Here is a 23,258-nt window from a genome sequence, read left to right as displayed (position 1 = left end):
GGACTACTCTGTAATAGGAAAAAAATTGCAAACTAGGGACTTCTCTGTTTTAAAAAAAGATGGCAAAATCAGAGACTTTTCTTATACAAGAGATGGCAAAACAAGGACTAGTTGGTAGTAAGAACAGATGACAAACAAGGACTTCTCTTTTCTAAACAGGACTACTCTGTAATAGGAAAAGATGGCAAAACAGGGACTTCTGTTATGAAATAAGATGACAAAAATAGGGACTTCTGTTATTAAAAAGGGATGGAAAAAAAGGGACTACTCTGTAATAGGAAAAGATGGCAAAACAGGGACTTCTGTAATAATAAGGTATGGCAAAAACAGAGGCTTCTATTATATAAGAGATGGCAAAACAAGGACTAGTTGGTAGTAAGATCAGATGGCAAAAATAGGGACTTCTGTTATAAAAAGGGATGGCAAAACGGGGACTTCTGTTATGAAATCAGATGGCAAAAACAGAGGCTACTCTTATATGAGAGATGACAAAAACAGGTGACTACTCTGTAATAGGAAAAGATAGCAAAACAGTGACTATGTTGTAAGAAGAGATGGCAAAACAGGGATTACTCTATAACAGAAAGAGGTGGCCAAAAAAAACAGGGATTACTCTGTAAAAGGAAGAGATGGCAAAACAGGGACTTCTGTTATAAAAAGGGATGATGAAAGCAGACTTCTCTTTTATAAGAGATGGCAAAAACAGGGACTATTCTGTAATAGGGAAAGATGGCAAAACAGGGACTTCTGTTATAAAAAGAAATGGCAAAAACAGAGGCTTCTCTTATATAAGAGATGTCAAAAACAGGGACTATGTAATAGGGAAAATGGCAAAACAGGGACTTCTGTTATAAAAGGGATGGCAAAACAGAAGCAATTCTTATATAAGAGATGACAGAAACAGGGACTTCTCTGTAATAGGAAAAGATGGCAAAACTGGGGCTACTCTGTAATAGGAAAAGATGGCTAAACAGGGACCTCTGTTATTAAAAGGGATGGCAAAACAGGTACTACTCTGTAATAGGAAAAGATGGCAAAACAGGGACCTCTGTTATAAAAAAGGGATGGCGAAAACAGGGACGTACTCTGTAATAGGAAAAGAAGGCAAAAACAGGGACTACTCTGTAATAGGAAAAGATGGCAAAACAGGGACTTCTGTTATAAAAAGGGATGGCCAATACAGAGACTTCTCTTATAGAAGGGATGGCAATAACAGGGACCACTCTGGAAAAGGAAAAGATGGTAAAACAGGGACTTCTGTTATAAAAGGGATGGCAAAACAGAGGCAATTCTTATATAAGAGATGACAGAAACACGTAATAGGAAAAGAAGGCAAAAACAGGGTCTACTCTGTAATAGGAAAGATGACAAAACAGGGACTTCACTTATTAAAAGGGTTGGCAATAACAGAGGCTTCTCCTATATAAGAGACAGCAAAAACAGGGACTACTCTGTAATAGGTAAAGATGGCAAAACAGGGACTTCTGTTATAAAAAGGGATGGCCAATACAGAGGCTTCTCTTATAATAAGAGATGGCAATAACAGGGACCACTCTGGAAAAGGAAAAGATGGCAAAACAGGGACTTCTATTATAAAAAGGTATGGCAAAAACAGGCACTTCTCTGTTTTAAAAAAAGATGGCAAAATCAGAGACTTCTCTTATATAAGAAATGGCAAAACAAGGACTAGTTGGTAGTAAGAACAGATGGCAAACAAGGACTTCTCTTTTCTAAACAGGACTACTCTGTAATAGAAAAAGATGGCAAAACAAGGACTTCTGTTATGAAATAAGATGGCAAAAATAGGGACTTCTGTTATTAAAAAGGGATTGAAAAAAAGGGACTACTCTGTAATAGGAAAAGATGGCAAAACAGGGATTTCTGTAATAATAAGGTATGGCAAAAACAGAGGCTTCTATTATATAAGAGATGGCAAAACAAGGACTAGTTGGTAGTAAGATCAGATGGCAAAAATAGGGACTTCTGTTATAAAAAGGGATGGCAAAATGGGGACTTCTGTTATGCAATCAGATGGCAAAAACAGAGGCTACCTTTATATGAGAGATGACAAAAACAGGGACTACTCTGTAATAGGAAAAGATAGCAAAACAGTGAATATGTTGTAAGAAGAGATGGCAAACAGGGATTACTCTGTAAAAGGAAGAGATGGCAAAACAGGAACTTCTGTTATAAAAAGGGATGGTAAAAGCAGAGACTTCTCTTTTATAAGAGATGGCAAAAACAGGGACTATTCTGTAATAGGAAAAGATGGCAAAACAGTGACTATGTTGTAAGAAGAGATGGCAGAACAGGGATTACTCTGTAACAGGAAGAGATGGCAAAAAACAGGGATTACTCTGTAAAAGGAAGAGATGGTAAAAATAGGGAAGTCTCTCTGACAAAAATAGGATTTTCTTTGATATAAGAAGGGATTGCATAAAAAGGGACAACTGTTATAACAGATGGTAAATACAGGGAGTACTATGTTATAAGAAGTAATGGCAAACACTAAGGAACTACTGTTATAATAGATGGCAAAAACAGGATTTTTCTGTTATTAGAAGGGATGGCAAAAACAGGGATTACCCTGTAATAGGATAAGGTGGCAAAAACAGGAACTTTGTAATAGGTAAGATTGGAAAAGAGGGGCGAAATTTCCCAGAGAATAAGCAACACAAAAGGGGTGAAACCCCACCTAAAACATGAAAATTACTCTTCGTAAAAAAGGAGAAATGTATGGCAGAAAAGGAGACAACTAGGAAAAGGAGAGATCTCATGAATAGAAAAATAAAAGGTGTCTGTTGGGTCAAAGGGGAGACAAAATTTGTTAAATGTCAAAAAGTTTTTGAATAATATCTGAGAGAAAAAAAAGAAATTTCTCATGGCAAAGGGGCTAATTGTTTTTAAATGAAAAAAAAATAATTCAAAAAAGGGAGTTAATTTGGAAAGTGGGATATACTCATGGGAGATTACTTTAAAAAAAAAAAAAAAGGTGACCATTATGGCTAATGGAAAGCAACATTTTAAAGATAACTCATGGGAAAAAAATAAAACCATTTCTTGGAAATCGGTAGACAACTCAAGAGAAAGGCATGGCAAAAGGGAAAAAAAAATTCCCAAAGTAAAGTTAAGATAAAATTTGAGTTTACTTATGGCAAAGAGAACACGACACTGGGGCAGAAAAAAAGAAATAACTCATGACGAAATATCATGGAGATATTACCCTTAAATGAAAGTATTTGTAAGTTCTTTGTATAGGGTAGATCTTTAATCTAACAAAAATAATCAAAGGTCAACTTTGTAAGCAAGTATTTAAGTAGAGATTGATGACTGCAAATCTATACTATTAAACGAGAAGACCTCATTTTTGGTGTCGCTTCTCTTCTTTCCACAATAAATTAATCATCATGCCTCTGTGTCCTATGGGTACAGTGCATAATCGTATTTGTCATCCATTCATATGATTATTCAGATTGAGTTATTTTGGGTGAAAAACGAGAAAAAAGACGTCCGGATATGTTTCCGTCATTGGGCGAAATTTTAAGTCAGATTAGACTTCCGGTTTGCGTTTTTCTGTATACTTTGAACATACATTAATACTACGAATACAGTGTATTTTCTGTCTTATATCCGTCATTGGACGAAATTTAAGTCAGATTAGACCTCCGGTTTGCGTTTTTCTTTTTACTTTGAAACAAATACATATACTACGAATAAAGTGTATTTTCTGTCTGATATCATTTTCAAGTTTACTATCCACGGCAGTCACAGGGTTTATTTAATAGAGAGGGTCTGAATAATATATCAATGACCGCTGTGGATCAATTATTAAACTGAGAATTGACTGTAAAAAGAAAATACACTTTCGGGACGTCTGGAACGGGTGTTTTTATGATAGAAATTTCAGGATTGACCATTTCGGGATCCGGGATTTCTTTTTTCGAATTTCGGGATGTCGAGATACTTAATTTGTATAATAAATTCATAACCTCGGGATTTCATGTTTTCAAGCCCGGGATATTGGGATCAGGGCCCCTACGCAGTGGCGGATCCAGAAATTTTCATACGCAGGGGCCCGTTGACTGCCTAAGAGGGGCCCACTCCGGTCATGCTTCAGTGATTTCCTATATAAGCAACCAATTATTTTCCAGAAAAGGGGGGGGGGCCCCTAAATTCGCCTCTGCCCCGACCCCCCCCCCCCCCCCCTTTAATGAATGTTCATAATATACAGATAAGCGCTAAAATTATTCATGTGTCATTAAAATTAATAGAGAACAAACAAAACAAAAGGATTTTTTTGTGGAAAAAGGAGGAGCCGGGCTAGAAAAACAATTATCCTGTCCCAAATTACCTATGACTTTTGATACCTTTTCTGAAATACTCAAGTCACTAAATGTTTTACAAAAAAGAAGATGTGGTATGAATGCCAATGAGACAACTCTCCACAAGAAACCAAAATGACACCGAAATTAACATTTAAAGGTCACCTAACGGCCTTCAACAATAAGCAAAAGCCGATACTTCATAGTCTGATATAAAAGGCCCCGAAATGACAATGTAAAACAATTCAAATGAAAAAACTAACAGCCTTATTTATGTACAAAAAATGAACGAAAAACAAATATCACTGAACCACTGAATTACAGGCTCCTGACTGGAATGTTCATAATACATGTACACTAAATGTATGTTCATAATGAAATTAATAGAAAACAAAAAATGTGAATTTTGGAAATAAAGGAGGAGGGTTAAAAAAAACATTTTCCTGTCCCCAAGTATCTATGATTTTGATACTTTTCCTGAAATTCTCAAGTTATTAAATTTTTTACAAAATTCTTCCCACAACACTTTACATCCTTTCAAATACACTCTAAATGCCCGCGATTTAGCGGGTGTGTTCTAGTTGAGTATAAATTAAAATAGCCATAATAAGCAGAAAATGAATACTAGAGAGGTGAACTAAAAATGCTGAATATTTTTCAATTTAATTTTATAACAACTAACATTCAATGGCTGATATTTATCCAGGTGGTGTAAATGTATGCTGTTGTAAAAATCACAGAACTACTTGATAATGTCGACATTTTGTTACTTGAAAATATTAGTTAGTTCCGTTACTGTGGTGCAGACAGAGGTGCAGATGTTAATAGATTTAGTGAAATAAACTTTTTGAAAATGAATGTTTTTTCCATATACTGGTATGTACAAATGTGCTTGTAAGTTATAAAAGAAGTAATTTGCTGCCTTTTTGTACATGTATTAGATTCATTTTCATTAAGTTTATTTTTATTTTGTTTTGGGAAATTGAAATAACATGCATACAGACATTTTAAATGAAGGACAAAACCAAGTAGTTCTGTTATCACATTTTAATCAAATGATATTTTAAAGTGTTGTTTAATACAAAATATGTTAATTGTTTCTAAATATAGATTATATTATTTCATAATGGAAACTTCATGAATAAAATATTTTAGCTTAAAAAGGAATGACATGGGGTGATTTTGGATAGACTTTATAGCATCTCCTTTACAACAAAATTGCTAATATTTATTTTAAAGATGTAGAAAAAAGAAAATATAGCTCGAAAAAATCCAGCCGCAATGCAGAATAAGTTAAATTGAGAATGGAAACACTAAATGTGTCGAACAGACAACAATCCAACCATTGAGCAGGAAACAGCCTTAGGCAATGAATTGGTCTTCCACACAGTATGAAAATCTCAAACCCAGAGGCAGGGTTCAGATGGCCCCTAAACAAAAATGTATATAGATAGATTGATTGGATAGACAGCTAAAGGACAACAAATCTCTGATAGCGACACAAAAGCATCATATTGAGAAAGAGATGACAAAGATCAGGGGATAACTATTGAGATATTCAGAAATAGGGGAAATTGTTCTGATGGACTGAATAAGATTTTTTCACAGCATACAAAGAACATGTATTCAACAAAATATACAAACATTTTAAAACAAAAAACACACAACACAAGTCTCTTTATTACATCAAGTTGATCTTTTTTTTGTATGATTATACGCAGCTATATCTATTTTTAAGTTATTAACATGTCTCCTGTATCTACATCATATGAATATTTTTGCCTCAGCTAGAATTGTGAGGTTTCATACCAAAGGGTCTGTGGTTCTCTCCTGGCACTCTGTCTTCCTCTACGACTGGCACGAAATAGCACAATAGTGTTGAAAAGTGGCATTTAACACCAATCAATCAATATAATTCTGCAAATCTCTCAAAATTCTGTACAGAGTTGATCATGTAACAATTATATAGGAAAATAACAATTTTATCTATATATCTATATATATATATATCTTTATTCTGTCACACCTTTGCAATGACAATGTTATACAGAAGAATCTCTATAGGGCCAACTTTGCCTGCATTAACTAACAACAAAACTCATGTTCAGTATGGGTATGATGTTGACATAACTCATTTGAAATTCCCTTTTGAATGCATATATGAAACATAAAATGTCCATATAAAATTTTACTCAAATTCCTAATTAATAACAATTCTAGAACTATTTAATTCCAAATCGTAGAATTATATCACAAGATTTCATTTATCTGTATTGTCCATAAAAGCATTGACCAAATTCACACTTTTATTTGAAGCTCTCGTCTCTTCAGGTAAAATGTGATATGGTCATTGCTTTTACCTTGATTCATTTTAAAGTACCGATGGTAAGTAAAAGATAAATATCTATCTAGGACTACAACATTCTGTACATGTTCCAATTTTCTTTTGATTCCCATGGAAAAGAATTCATGAAAATTAGAAAAAAAACATATTTTGGGACAATGGCTCAGAATTGTGAAAACAAGATTTAACAAATTTCTGACCACCAACCAAAACTTGGTATTGACTTATTTACAATGACTTATATATTTGTGTTTTGTGAAAAAAAAAGTGTTATTTTGAGGGCTTTTTTTAATTCATTGTTTCATCTTTTGCTTTTACCGATTAGGTAATAATTATTTTGTAAAAGATGAACAATATGCAATATGCAGATTGTATATGTTGAAAGAGTCAAAGAGATGCAAAGCCTTTACACTTTGTAATAAGATTGACCATTGAATGTATGTAACATGTGGTTCTGTATAAAAGTTGATCATGTTGCTTTAATATAGGAAAATAACACTTTTATCTATCAAATCTAGATAGGGCCAACTTTATCTATATTAACTAACAACAAAACTCAGTAATTATGTTCAGTATGTGTATGATGTTGACAAACTCATTTGAAATTCCCTTTTGAATAAGACGTGATATGTCCATATAAGAGGGTGGTAAAGCGTTATTTTTGTGCAACATTTTCTGCCTTTATATTTCACTTGTTTTCATGTTTTGATGTTTTATATCTCGTTTTCTTGTGTTTGGTTTGACATGCTTGCTTCGTGTTTCCCCTTATTTATGTTCCGTGTTTTGTGTTGGTACTCTTAATTTCTCGTGCTTGTCCCACAATTTGATTGAAAAGTTACCCAGGACTAAATTCAAAGTTAGTCCGAAGATTGTTTTAAATTATGTGTTCCTTGGATATTAATTGCTATCAAATTATTACTATGATTACTATATTTTTTTTCTCAATCAGATGCAACTAGCGGATGCTTAGAGTTGACCACAGGATCTTCATGTCAATTAATAATGACTGCATGATCCTAAAGAACGTCTGAGTGATAACTTCTATTACTTTTTTCCTAAATATTAACAATTCACTATCTCGCGCTTCGTTTTTCATGATTTTTATTTTCCATGCAATGTTTTTGAGAATTTTATTTCACGTGTTTCCGTGTTGTTAGCCCCCCTCTACCACCCTCATATAACAACTTTACTCAAATTCCCAATTAATAACAATTCTAGAAATATTTCAATTCAGTAGAATTATATCACAAGATTTCATTTATCTTGTCCATAAAAGCATTGACCAAATTCACATTTTAATTTGAAGCTCTCGTCTCTTCAGGTGAAATGTGATATGGTCATTGCTTTTACCTTCATTTCAAAGTACAGATTTGACGTAATGAACTTCTTGTGAACATTCATGCATTGATCAGGGACATTCATGAACAGTTCATGACGGTTCATCAATTCATGAATTTCATCTGGCAGGGGATATTAAGCCTACATTCTCTGGCAGGGGATATTAAGCCTACATTATCTGGCAGGGGATATTAAGCCTACATTATCTGGCAGGGGATATTAAGCCTACATTATAACACCTCGTTTCCATTTTTTATTTGCGTTTGAATTTATCAGCAGACTCAACAAAACATGTACTTGTTTCAAGATATGAATAATAATTACTTGCACTGGATTCATTGTTATTTGGGAGATACAAATTTTCATGGATAAGGTGAACTATATCTTTGACAAAGTGAAATTTTCAATAGATATGTATGCAGACTTTGGCAAAACAAAGAAATGAAATATCCACAAAAAGACAATGTTTCTTAAGATGGTACCTAACACTTTAACTAAAAATAATTTGGCTCGTTTATTTTCATAAAATTTTGACAAAGTAGTTACTTTGACCATTTAACAAAAATATAAAAATAACAAAAATTTTGAACCAACCATTTTATCAGAAAAAATTTCACTGGTTATATAGCAGTTTGACAAATACCAATTTTGATCATTGAGAAACTTTATGTTCCCTTTACAACACAACGTAATTAAAACGTTTAGCTGACTTTACAGAGTTATCTCCCTGTAGTGTTAGGTACCACCTGAAATGAAAAAAAAATGGTACCCACAAAAAAAAAGAATCCCCAGTATTCTTCTGATTATCATGGAAAGATATCCATGAAAATAAGAAAGATCTACTTCCAGTAATGACATTCATCAAAACATGCACTTTAATAAGTCGTGATATGAATGGGATACATATTTATTCAGTTTTACACTTTCCTCTGAATACTATCAATCTAGAAATTATTGTGTGCATTTATTCTTGCAATTTTTGAAAGATGAACAAGAATTGGATTGGGATTTCAGGAAAATTTGCATACAGATATATGTATATCAAATATCAGAATGAAAGTTCTTATTATTAAGACACTCACTAAGTGACATTATTCGCAATGACGATAAAATGTAATTTCTGTATGATGATAAAAAAACGACTGGTTTTGAGGAATCACGTTAAAAAAAAATGAAGAAGGTAACAGATAATTATTTTAGACTTCTGACTAAACGTGTAAGGTTATTATTACGAATCTCGATAAAATTTTAATCAATAAGACGCTAACGGTAGCCGAAAAATGATTGTTTGATGTGTGACGGTAAAGGGCATTTCAACCCTCGTCTGGTTAAGAAATAATGAACACTGGTAGTGCATCTGATGTGCGTGTTTAAAACCAATACCTTGTGCACATCATTATACATCTCTTTAATTTGATCGAACATATATCTCCTCAGTGCAAAAGTCCTTTCTTTTATCAGCCAGCACTATTGTCTCTCAGTTAAACAGTACAAATAGACAATTTTCATATTACTGAGATTTGACTCAGGATTATGTAATTTTTCAACAGGTTACCTATCCTGTGGTAGGACATCTAGGTACATAATGTACTTTGTCAGCTAAGAGCATTTTTTGGATGCAATTGTGTAGAGGGGGTGGGGGATACCTGTTTCCAGATGATTTGGCTTTGTAGAAGTTTTTATTTTTTGCACTTAAGGGTAGGTTTTTATGGTGTATGTATGTCATGTAATTATGGTTCCTTAATTGATTCTATGATTCATGCTCAGGATTCACGACACTATATGTTTGATTTAAAAAAACACACATTCTATTTAATAAACATTTAAATTCTTATTTGTCAAACACCATATTATTTCCATTTCAAGTACAAATGTATCAGATTTTCAAAGTGCTTGAACTCAAGTATAAATATTGTCACTTGAAGAAACATACTGGTACATATTCCGAGTAGTATGAAAATATACCGCTAGTTTTAAAATTGGGAAAAATTGCAACACAATTCATTATATCTTCTGACAGTACAAAGTTAGTTGACATGCAGTTAAAGATTAGTGCATAGATACTGGTAAATATGATTAACTTAACCCTTGGTGCCTCTGTAAGTCAGAATACTTGGACAACAGCAAAAGAAAAATTATGTTATCACATTGACTGCTGTTAGTATGCAAGTGATTGGATTAAACTGTCTACAGATATAATGAATTATTCAACGAGATTTTGAATATCAGAAAAGATGCTTTTAATTTGAAGAAAATAACCATAATCAAGTGAAGATATTTCAACATATGATACTTCTGAAAGTCTGAATTTATAATATTTTCAATATTTTAGAATTGATATATTATTCAAAAATGTTTTTTTCAAAAGCCCCTACCACTTGTTTACACAGAACATAGAATCAGTTAAGGAATTGTGTAGGTCTAAGACTGGTTTCTGCTTCCATAGTTAAACACTGCTGATTGAATGTAACAAAGAATTAAAACCAATCTATATAGGTCAGTCATGACAATTCTTACTCTTTATATCTATGATCTTCTCAATATTATCTTGTTATTCAAGGAATATGCACACAAAAAATATTTCACAACATGGAGTCTTTCTTTCTGGAATAAAAACAAAGAAACTATAAACCAATAAGATGGAAGGTTTATTCAAACATCAACCAATGAAATTATATGTTTTACCCATGTTTAGGTTGAGAACCTCTAGGCATTTTTTCAAGATATTATTTTTTGTGTCCTTTTGGCAATTTTGATCTCTGCTCAAATTCAATGATGGATGTCTGATTATTTCAATTATTACAATTGAAAGAAAATTAAATATTGTAATAGCTAACAGTGTGAGATGTATTGAAAAGTTATAATAATAATGATTGTGATAATAAAAATCATTTATTAGACAATACTTTACAAATTGATGCTTTTGAAATCATGTAAAAACTGTTTTCATTGCTGTGCAGAAATTCAGTATAAACTGTTTCATTCACTTTGTTTCATGCAACTAAACAGAAACCACAATTCTAAGTTTTGTGAGATCCTAGATATTCATATTTATCTGGGTATAGCACTAGAGGTTGGTCATTTAAAAACTTATCAACCGTATCGTATACGTTGACGTATCCGCATCTGCAGATTTATCAAAAAATATTATGTGATCTCGAGCTTAAGACCACTTTACGTTCGAAACAATCAAACATTCACTTTCAAATTTTGCAATAGTGTTGTTTTGTAAAAATAATAATAAGGGGTCTATCAACTACTTTTACATGCCCTTAAAAAGGAGCCAATGCAAGATTTTGACAAGAGTTTAGTTCACAATACATTTCTTTATATTTCAGGATAGAATTGTTTGCCAAGGATTTTTTTTAAGATTTACACATTTAATGGTTTTCATCATATTTTTGACATAATTATGATAAAATAAATCTATTAAAAATCTAATTTGTTATTTACAGACACAACCAAAACCAAAGTTTGGTAATGATGGACATGATCTTTGTCATGGTGGTATGTTCAAGGATTTCCAAAAGAAACATCAAAAGTTTTATTCAACAGAAGAAGGTAAAGTCAGTCAATTAATTTTGTAACTCGCTTTTTTCTAGAGTGGGACAAAAAGTTATACTTCTACAGGATTTTAGATGTGTTTGATGGGATTTTAGTATCATTATAGAGACAAAATTCTTTAAAAGTTAACAGGCTATTATTTGAACTTGGAATTATTTTTAATTATGGAATTCGCATAATTTCTTGTGTTTAAAATTTTTTATAAATTCCATGTTTATTTTGTATTATGATCTTTTGAGCGGTTAATAACACTTTCCATACAATGTATTTTTGTTAGATAGTGTTGTGCACGGCACAGTCATTCTATTGAAAATATACTATTTTCTTTGTAATAGAAAGTGTTGTGCGCAGCACAGAACATTTATGTACAGAATAATCATGGAATTTATTAAAATTTTCAATAACAACAAATCAAGCAAATTCCATAGTTAAAAATAATTCCAAGTTCAAATAATAGACTGTTAGTTATAGATTATAACAAATGCTACAGAGTAAAACTAAAAATTATTTGAAATGTTAGTTTAATTGCATTTGATAATTATTAGCTCACCTGGCCTAAAAGGCCATGTGAGCTTTTCTCATCACTTGGCGTCCGTCGTCGTCGTCTGTCGTCGTTAACAATTTTTCAAACATCTTCTTCTCTGAAACTACTGAATGGATTTGAATGAAACTTAAAATGATTGTTCCTTAGATTATCCTGCACAAAGTGTGTGCTTCGATTTTTGATCCGTCAAAAAACATGGCCGCCGTTACTTAAAATAGAACATAGGGGTCAAATGCAGTTTTTGGCTTATATCTCAAAAACGGAAGCATTTAGAGCAAATCTGACATGGAGTAAAAATGTTCATTAGGTCAAGATCTATCAGCCCAGAAATTTTCAGATGAATCAAACAAACCAATGTTGGGTTGCTGCCACTTAATTGGTAATTTTAAGGAAATTTTGCAGTTTTTGGTCATCATCTTGAATATTATTATAGATGAAGATAAACTGTAAACAGCAAAAATGATCAGCAAAGTAAGATCTACAAATAGGTTAATATGACCAAAATTGTCAATTGACCCCTTAAGGGGTAAATGTCCTTTAATGACAATTTTTCACAATTTGTTCATCATATTTGCTAACTTTAAAAATTCTTCTCCTCTGAAACTACTGAATGGATTTGGATGAAACTTAGCATGATAGTTCCTTAGATTATCCTGCACAAAGTGTGTGCTTCGATTTTTGATCCGTCAAAAAACATGGCCTCCCTTACTTTAAATAGAACATAGGGGTCAAATGCAGTTTTTGGCTTATATCTCAAAAACGAAAGCATTTAGAGCAAATCTGACATGGGGTATAAATGTTCATTAGGTCAAGATCTATCAGCCCTGAAATTTTCAGACGAATCAAACAAACCATTGTTAAGTTGCTGCCACTTAATTGGTAATTTTAAGGAAATTTTGCAGTTTTTGGTCATTATCTTGAATATCATTATAGATAAAGATAAACTGTAAACAGCAAAAATGATCAGCAAAGTAAGATCTACAAATAGGTTAATATGACCAAAATTGTCAATTGACCCCTTAAGGGGTAAATGTCCTTTAATGACAATTTTTCACAATTTGTTCATCATATTTGCTAACTTTAAAAAATCTTCTCCTCTGAAACTACTGAATGGATTTGGATGAAACTTAGCATGATAGTTCCTTAGATTATCCTGCACAAAGTGTGTGCTTCAATTTTTGATCCGTCAAAAAACATGGCCACCCTTACTTTAAATAGAACATAGGGGTCAAATGCAGTTTTTGGCTTATATCTCAAAAACGAAAGCATTTAGAGCAAATCTGACATGGGGTAAAAATGTTCATTAGGTCAAGATCTATCAGCCCTGAAATTTTCAGACGAATCAAACAAACCATTGTTGGGTTGCTGCCACTTAATTGGTAATTTTAAGGAAATTTTGCAGTTTTTGGTCATTATCTTGAATATCATTATAGATAAAGATAAACTGTAAACAGCAAAAATGATCAGCAAAGTAAGATCTACAAATAAGTTAAATATGACCAAAATTGTCAATTGACCCCTTAAGGGGTTATTGTCCTTTAATGACAATTTTTTCACAATTTGTTCATCATATTTGCTAACTTTAAAAAATCTTCTCCTCTAAAACTACTCAACCAAATTCAACCAAACTTCAACTGAATTGAGGATTTTTTATTGTGGCCATATTTTAACACACTAATACTATGGTACTGAGGTAATCTTCATAGTCAATGTTTCTTAGTTAAGGGGTTCAAAGTTTAACAATGTCCAACATAATCTACCTACCTATTCTCTACCTAGCAGGGTAAAATTTTATTTTAGAAAAAGATGTATAGTAAGTACATGTATGCAAGTTTTTTCTCTTAATAAATGATTAGTTAAAAAAATTGTCTTGATCATTTTTGTCGAGCCTGCAACTTTTGTTGCAGTTAGCTTGATATAGGGATAGTGATCCGGCGGCAGAATTGAATAACTATATTTGGTACGTGCGTTCCTTGCAAGGTCTTCATGCCTGTCGGACAGTTTTCACTTGACCTCGACCTCATTTCATGGATCAGTGAACAACGTTAAATTTTCGTGGTCAAGTCCATATCTCAGATACTATAAGCAATAAGTCTAGTAGATTTGGTGTATAGAAGAACTGTAAAGTGTACATGTCCAACTGGCAGGTGTCATCTCACCTTGACCTCATTTTCATGGTTCAGTGGTTATAGTTAAGTTTTTGTGTTTTGGTCTGTTTTTCTTATACTATATGCAATAGGTCTACTAAAATTGGTGTATAGAATGATTGTAAGGTGTACATGTCTAGCTGACAGGTGTCATCTAACCTTGACCTCATTTTCATAATTCAGTGGTCAAAGTTAACTTTTTTAGTTTTGGTCTATTTTTTTAATACTTTATGCATTAGGTCAACTATATTTGGTGTATGAAAATATTTTATGATCTATATGTCGGTTACGCAGGTTTTATTTGAACTTGACCTCATTTTCACAGTCCATTGCTAAGTTTTAAGTGTTTGTGTTTTGGTCTCATTTTCTTTATTTATAAACAGTAAGTCATATATATTTGTAATATTGAAGAATTGTTAGCTGTACATGTTTGCCTGGCATGGTTCAATATGTTCAATAAGGCATTGTTTACCAGGTGAGCGATTCAGGCTCTTGAGAGCCTCTTGTTTATTTACATGTATGTTATTTCTTTTTCAATAAATTGATGTAATGGACTAACTAGTAAACATATTTTGGTTACAGAGGAGAAAAAAAGGTTTGGTATTTTTTGTGAGAATATGAAAACTGTCAGAATGATTCAGGAGAAAGAACAAGGAACTGCAGTGTATGGAGCTACTAAGTTTGCTGATTTGACAGGTATGGTCAAGTGTTAAGTGACATATAAGGGACTAGCAAGACATATACTTGAGTGACAAAGTTCATTTGTTATGTACTGTAGATTCTTTATTATCTAATGTTGTGGTGTTAACGTATATTTGTTCCACCTAACAGAAGTTCCAATGGAAACTTTGTTATAAACATTGTCATAATATCTGTTCCTGTTGGAACAAATATTCTATACCATTTATTCCGTTAAGAACATTTACTGTAATATTTATTCCAGTGGAAATAATATTCCAGAATATTGTTTCCATTTGGAACTTCTATTATGTGACACTGGATTTCATGGGTACATGTGAACCACACATTTGAATTTTCTACAAAGTACACATTTTCTATAGGCTTGTTTGCAGAATTTTGTAAATCCTCAAAATCAAATATCTAAGAAAAGACCATTTTGCCGTAATCCAGAAAAATCGGTTCTCATTGTGAAAATAATTTATCTTCAGTGGGTATGGTTTACTCTGAATTAATGAAATACACGACAAAACATGAAAATGATAATACTGCTATATGTAGTGAATAGACATTATATCAGTTTTAAAAAAACATTTCAATGAAATTTTTATAACATTTAATTCCAAATAGAAGTCTAAATAGAAGGAAGTCCAGATACAAAGTTATTGAATGTTCCCTTCTCCAATTTGATTTTTTTTAAAGTTATCAATTTGAAATTTCAGAGAAAGAATTCAAGAAATATGTTGGAAAGAAATGGAACTTGATAAAGAATACCAACAAAGACATGAAACAAGCTTTCATCAGACCAAGATCAATCCCAGAATCCTTTGATTGGAGAGATCACAATGCAGTCTCTGATGTGAAGAATCAGGTATACAAAATCAGACCAGTTTGTCTCATTTATATTTCTATACTGGCTCTTTACAAAGATTTCTGATATTTTTCGATCTTTGATCATGTACTGTTTGATCATAATAGGGTACCAAAACATGATAAGGGTTTGATAATAGGATTATTTTGAAGATATCCTTGATCTTTGTTAGAAATATTCAGATATGGAATTCATTTGTTCTGAAATTAAGATTCATCAACAAAAAAAAATATTATTTTAATGGCTATTCTTTCAATCTAAAGTACCGGTATGGTGAAGTGAAAAAAAAAAAATTTAATGGTTAAATTTATCAGAGTAAAATATCTTTAAAATTGAATGTGAAGCTTTTTTATTTTTTCAGGGAAGTTGTGGATCATGTTGGGCTTTCTCCACTACAGGCAACATAGAGGGACAGTGGGCAATACAGAAGAAACAACTTGTATCTTTATCAGAGCAGGGTAAGAATAGAAAGCCAGGGTCAACACAAAAGTAATAAATCCATGCACAGTTTGGAATATTACCATTTTATGCTCCACTTTAGATAGTTTAGGTCAATATGTTTTCCTGTTTATATGTTAGTATGTCTATTCATCAGACTGACTCCTATTTCATCAGATTGTCAATGGTTTTTACAAAGTAAAGAGAAGATTTTAAAGATAGACTTAGAAACAATTATGAAAGTAGTAAAATATTTAAAACAGATTTTTAAATATATATAGTGAAAGTAGTAAAATATTTAAAACAGATTTTTAAATATATATAGTCATATTCAATATTAAGCCCTACACCTTTTTATTGATTGATTCGTATATGCTTGAGATCAATTATGTCAGGAGGAAATATCTATTTGGTGGTGAAATCCCTTACCAATATTTAAACAAAAGGGTTATATATAATTTCTTAAATCAGAGGTCCGTGATATTAAAAAAAGGTCTGAATTATACATACAAAAATCTTGATACTAAATCAATTACAAAATGTACTAAACATAAAGTTATTTTAAATAGGGCATTTTCTCACTAAGTGAATAAATTGTCATACTATAGATTAGTCATTGTTTTTGGTAAAAGTACTCCTAAAGTCTGGTGATAGATCAATGTTCTTACTGAAGGACGTTAAAGGTCAAGTATTTTGGATTCCTGAATCTGTCTTATCTTTCAACATGTGGTTAAATTCAGATAAGAATTACATGTATGTATGCTTTTGCACTTTGTCAACTCGAGAACATGTATTGTCAGAGGTGAATACCTCTTTTTGTCCTGAAATAGTTTACGTGGAAATTCCATTCATAAGTGAATAAATTTATAATGAGATTGCATGAATAAGATCAACTTAAATATCAGCATTTAATATTTGAATAAAGTTTTTCTTTTAAAAATAATGATAATTTCATCAGTCTTCTAATATAGGACAATGTGTTTAATAATTGACATACATAAAGAGATGAAAGTTTTAAATAGTGAATGTACTAATGAGTATGTGACATATTGTCCTCTTATCTGGATACAGTGATGATAAGGTGAAAGTTTGGACTTGATTCAAGATATTTAAGAGTAATGGTCTGCCCAGTCTGGTAAAGGATATGTGTACTGAAGATCAGTCAAACCCTTTCCCCATTTTGTTTTTTTGGTCTGTGGATTCATTCGTCTGTCCGTCTGTCCTGCTTCAGGTTAAAGTTTTTGTTCAAGGTAGTTTGTTGATGAAGTAGAAGTCCTATCAACTTGAAACTTGGTACACATGTTCCTTATGATATAACCTTTCTAATTTTAAAGCCAAATTAGAGTGTTTACCCTAATTTCATGGTGCACTGAACATAGAAAATGATAGTGCAATTGTGACATCCATGTATTATGGACACATTTTTGTTTAATTAATTAAAAAGAGCCAAAAATACTCAACTGTAATGTCTAGAGGTTAATAAATTGTAATTGATCACTACAAAATCCTACTTGAAAAAAAATTCCATCAGTTTTAATAATATAACTAGATGTTTTGGACAGTTATGAATGCCTATTGTAATGAAAATATTGCTGTCATGAAGGCATGATCCTCCCTTCCTTCATTAGTCTACTACTTGGGGATGTTTAACAAGGGTCTGGCATGGTCCATCATCATTCGTCATATTTGAGATGTAGAAGTAATTGTAAGAACAAAGTTCCATAACTCTAAAATTGCAAACATGATAATTGTAAAAATCCAGAGATAAAGATTCACTTTGTATACATATTTCACAAGGTTCTGTCTGAGAATGTTTTCTAGCCATGCAGAGTATAGAAACTTATATATTTTTAGATGAAAAAAGTTCTTTAAAACTGAAATTGTAAAGTGAAGATATAACTATTTGTGTATGATTCACTGTCATAAGTAAGTTCAAGTGGATAAGTGGACTATCCAGAATTAGCACTTTCAGATCTTCATTGACTTTTTTGTATCGTATATGTTTACAAATTAAATTCATCAGAGAATGAAAGCAATTACAATGTTGTTGTTTTTTTTTTTTTTTTTGGTTAATTTTTATTTTGCACAAAATATGACCATTACCATCAATAGAAAAACAAATGATATAGGGTATTTAAGGAATGACTGCAATATTTTTTCTGTCTATGAAGAAATAACATGAAAAATGTGGTGCACACTGAATAACGCGCGTAGCGGGTTATTTAACAGTGTGCACCACATTTTTTATTTATGTTATTTCGAATAGACAGAAAAAATATTACAGTCATTTCTTATAATTTAATTCTGAATTCCATTTTAAACCGTAGAAACCATGAAAAAACATTGATGACGTCACGGTCACATGACTAAATTATGTCTATGGGCTCATAACAAAATAACGTCAGCCAATCAGAAGACGCGTTACATCCAAAATTAAATTATTCATCCATGACACAAAAAAACAGTACATGCTAAGCAAACAACACACAAAAAGTAAAGTATCAGCACTTTTATTGCTGTTGTTCATCTGAAAACCAAAGTGAGGCCTACAACATGAAGCAAAAAAAAATCGTCACCTCACTGCAAGTTTAAGCTGGACTCTAGTTGCATTCTTTGCAAAATGATTTGGACAGACTTTTTAAGATGTATCACTACTAAATCTGGCCTGGTAAAAATAGAACATACTGGAAAGTAGTACTAATTTAAAAGACAAAAGTTCCTATGCATAGGTGGAAGTATCAAATTATGTAGAAAACAGTAAGGTGTAAAATGAAAGCTTGTTTTAATGGACTAAAGTGTTCTTAATACGGTCAGTGCTTATACTCATAACTCTTATGTATGTATATTGCTAGTAATAAAATCTTTTACATTGAGATTGTTAAAATCAAAACCCTAATTATAATTATTTCCAGAGTTGGTGAGCTGTGATAAAGTAGACCAAGGATGTGAGGGAGGACTACCATCCAATGCATACAAGGAAATTGAAAGACTAGGTCAGTAATCAGAGAGTTGTGCTTTTTATACAACAGCTAAGTTTTCATAACTTATAGATTCACATCTGAGCATGACTGATGAGTTATGTAGACAAAACACTCTGGCTTATTAATTCATTATCCTGGCACCTTTGATAACTGATTATATATGCAAAGTTAGAATTTACTATGTACATTGATTCAATAGTGCAAATCATTGACAAAAATCTAAAATTAAGGAAGGTAATCAGTAGACATGTCGTAGAGGACTTAACTGTTTTTTCTGTCATATTTTTCAAAATAAAAACTCACACTCAACCTTACATAAGAAATGTTATGACTTATGATTCTGTTTGATTCTGAAAGTGTATGTTGATTTATAACATGTATTATTAGGTGGACTGGAGACAGAATCACAGTACAAGTATGATGGAGTTGATGAAAAGTGCACCTTCAACAGATCTGATGCCAAATTTTACGTCAATGGCTCATTGTCTATATCAAGTGATGAGAAAGGTAGATTACTTTCAATATGATATAAGTTAATGGATGTCTTAGTTTACTTCATTAACTAAATTTCAATATCTTGTGGGGTTGGTAGAGATTTAAAAAAAAACTCAGCAATTACTTATGAAATTTACTTAACAAATTTACTAGAATAAAAGGGGTCTTCTTAAGGGCAATTTTAACTTGTCTCAGTTAATGTCAAGTTCAACATGCACATAATGTAGTCAAGATCTTCCAGACTACCGGTAAGGTGTATCAATGTCAAAGTTAAAACATCAAGAATTCATTATCTCTATCGACTGAATTTAATGAGAAACAACCCAGCAAACAAAAAAATAATCAAAAGTCACCATTCCGTAATACAATATTTCAAGCTCTTAATCATCGTAAATATTTCAGTTAGAAATTAATTTAATGTAAATATACTAAAACTTACAATTAACACTCAATTCTCTGAATAAAGAAAAAGTGAGATACAAAAATTATGAGGAGGTTTTTAACTTGGAAAAAGCAAATTTTACTTTTACAGCATGTTTCCATATTTTGTGATTTGTGTCAAGATTATAACACAGCTAATATGATAAAACTAAATCTTTAATCTACAGAAAGGTCAAGATTTAATGTCATGTCTATGTAGCTATTGGCAATAAAAGAAGTAGAAAAGGTATACTTAAATAATGAGGAGATCAACGTGAATATGAGATCTTCTTATTGGTTTTATTAAGCTTTATTATATAATCAGATTTATTAATTTTTTTCAGGTAGCAGTTTATTGTATAACTAAAAATCATATGAATTGTTTTATTTTTATTTTGTGGTTCTATAACTGATGCATTGTAATGAATGTTTTACTATTTTTCAGAAATGGCACAATGGTTGTATGAAAATGGACCTATATCTATTGGTATCAATGCTTTTATGATGCAGGTATGAACTTAAAAAAACCTCTGATGGTAATCTGTAATTATGTACCGTATGCTCAGAAACCACTATACTGTCTATAGCTGGCAAAATTTTGTTTGTTATTTTAAAAGATAACAGCAACATCATTTAGAATTATTTATTTAAAATTAGTTCCAACTATATTAAAAGACACTTTATCAACATAAGTGTGACCTATCATAAATGTTTGTCTCAACCATTTTCAAAAATATATTCTAAGCTTCTAGGTTACATAGATTATTTTCAATCTGTTTCAGGTAAATGCTTAAAATACTTTGATGAACTTTACTTTTACAAACGCTTAACTGATTTAAAGAGTTATCTCCCTGAACCAAGGTCTACCCCCTAAAGTATATAAAAAAAAATACTGATCCTATGTGAAGTTCAAGGGGCCTTGTAGGAGGGTTAACAATTTGCCATTACAGTTGGGAACTATTGTGTAGTATCAATTTACTCTTAACACTACAAACAGGAATTATATTAAATATAAGTTTTGTAACATTTGCATATAAATTAAGCTAATATTTAGTATTGATCAGTAACAGTCTTACAATTATCAACATTTCTATTTCAGTTTTACATGGGAGGAATCTCACATCCCTGGAAGATTTTCTGTAACCCTAAGGAGTTGGACCATGGTGTTCTAATTGTAGGATATGGTGTTGGTAAGTTAAATTTAAATACACAAGTTTGTTTGTCACTGTGAAAGGTCAAATACTTGCAGTTCATCTCACTAAAAGCAAACAGTTTTTTGGCAAAACATGGTGTTCTCATTGGTGATTATTTGGTGTGTAAGTCAACGGTTTTAAATACTTGCAGCTCTTTTTAAAAAAAATACTTAGATTCCAACAGTGGTTTGTCTTATAAAGATCCACCAGTAAAATAATAATTTATGTACATGTATCAGTACATATTCAGAAAATAAGATGTCCCTTCAATTTTAAGTTGTTACTTAAGTCAGAAGAATCTTTCAAAACTTAATATACCATTAATTGGTTTTAAAACTTCAAAGTTGTATGTGTGCTATTTACATTTTAGTTTATAAACTTGTTCTGTTTTATTGTAACCAAACATATTTTTTGTAGATGGAAGCAAACCCTATTGGATAGTGAAAAACAGTTGGGGACCAGACTGGGGAGAAAAGGTATGTTAATTCTAATCTGTAGCATTAGTGTGTTCCATTATCCACCAAAACTTGAAAGACAGTTTAGAATCAGGAATACGGGGTTACCTTTTTCATTCTGTTTGTTGGTTTGTTCAACTTTGTTGGAATTTTTTCTTCACTCTATTTTCTTAGATGATGAAGAAAGATGGCTGCTTAATAGTGGCAAATTAATATGCATATTCAAGATGAGAATATATTAATGTTAAACATGTTGTACATGACTGTCACACAGAGCCAGATTATAATGTGCTAGTTCTCAAGGTAACAGTCCCCAGGAAGACAAGTTATCTTACCTGGAAACCTCATTCTGACTCAAAACCATCCAGTCTTTGCTCTTACTCCTAAATGCCACATGCTTAGCAGAGAAGCAGCAGGTGTTTCATCATTTAAGTCCTTTTGTAGAAATAAAGCAGTATTTAGCATCATTATGACCTATTATATATTTCATGCTTGAGTGTCTGGTTAATTTGTATAATTTATTATAAACTATTGTATTATTATACTCCCACTCTTAAAGTGGGGGCTAAATTAAGAAATAATTAAAGCAAGCTATACTTTATTGTAGTTTTAACATGGGTAGCCATTATATTCGTGATTATTTTTGCCCGACCGATAGTGAGGGCTAAAATAACACGAATATAATACCTACCAATGTTAAAACTACAATAAAGTATAGCTTGCATCAATTATTTCGATTCTGATTAGGACAATTAAGGTCATTTCTATGTCTAATGTGTATAAGGGTAAAGCGATTGTATTGGCTCTTCCATAAACCTCCCTTTCTTGTTTGTAAAGAAGCCATCAGCTGGCACTGTGATTTTTCAGAGGGAGGAGTTTTGGAACAGCCAGCATGAACAGTTGTCGTATTTAGGTCCAATATGTCAATTTTGGAATGCAACACATTACAGTCATAATAAATGAATTAGAAACAACATGCATCATTTAAGAGTTTGGAAGTGTTTTAAGTTAATGAAATATATAAAATGAATGCCAATTTGATAAAATTCATTATTCTGCAGTAGTCAATACACGCATGTGCCAAAAACATTTATTGGATTTAGACCATGGTTTATTCATAAAGCGAAAGAAGCACGTCATATTAGAATTGCTATCAACTTGTCCATTTGGATTTGTTTGTCTGTCTTGCTGTTCACTTGTCCCAATATTTGACTTTTGGTTCACTAAACAAATGTTTTGCTTCAGATTGATCAGGAACTACAACCATTATTCAGATCTGTCAGAATCTTACTTCCTGTTTTTTTACTTTTAATTCTGTTCACATAAATAGTTATTTTGATGTGTGCAATATTGTTTTTAATTTACTTGCAGGGATATTACCTTGTGTATCGTGGAGATGGAGTTTGTGGTCTGAATACTATGTGTACATCAGCTATCGTTAAATAAATAATTTATGATCCAACTACCA

The 23,258-nt window shown here is 31.8% G+C and overlaps 1 protein-coding gene across 2 annotated transcripts in view; it reads left to right on the top strand.

The window, feature by feature from the left end:
• Nucleotides 1–23,258, top strand: part of LOC143068924 (cathepsin L-like) — a 44,323-nt gene extending 21,065 nt beyond the window's left edge. The window contains exons 4-13 of one of the 2 annotated variants that reach the window (XM_076243307.1): nt 11,460–11,565; nt 14,842–14,955; nt 15,660–15,808; nt 16,170–16,266; nt 19,159–19,239; nt 19,615–19,734; nt 20,588–20,652; nt 21,242–21,332; nt 21,753–21,811; nt 23,162–23,258. In XM_076243307.1, coding sequence (XP_076099422.1) covers nt 11,460–11,565; nt 14,842–14,955; nt 15,660–15,808; nt 16,170–16,266; nt 19,159–19,239; nt 19,615–19,734; nt 20,588–20,652; nt 21,242–21,332; nt 21,753–21,811; nt 23,162–23,236 — 957 coding nt within the window. In that variant the 3' untranslated portion in view covers nt 23,237–23,258. The remainder of the gene's footprint in view (nt 1–11,459; nt 11,566–14,841; nt 14,956–15,659; nt 15,809–16,169; nt 16,267–19,158; nt 19,240–19,614; nt 19,735–20,587; nt 20,653–21,241; nt 21,333–21,752; nt 21,812–23,161) is intronic. The other variant, XM_076243306.1, reaches the window with a different exon arrangement.

The sequence above is a fragment of the Mytilus galloprovincialis genome, chromosome 3 (genome assembly GCF_965363235.1).
Source record: "Mytilus galloprovincialis chromosome 3, xbMytGall1.hap1.1, whole genome shotgun sequence".
Lineage (NCBI taxonomy): Eukaryota > Metazoa > Mollusca > Bivalvia > Mytilida > Mytilidae > Mytilus > Mytilus galloprovincialis.
Note: the sequence above shows the minus strand (reverse complement) of the source record. Positions and strands in the feature narration are given on the sequence as shown.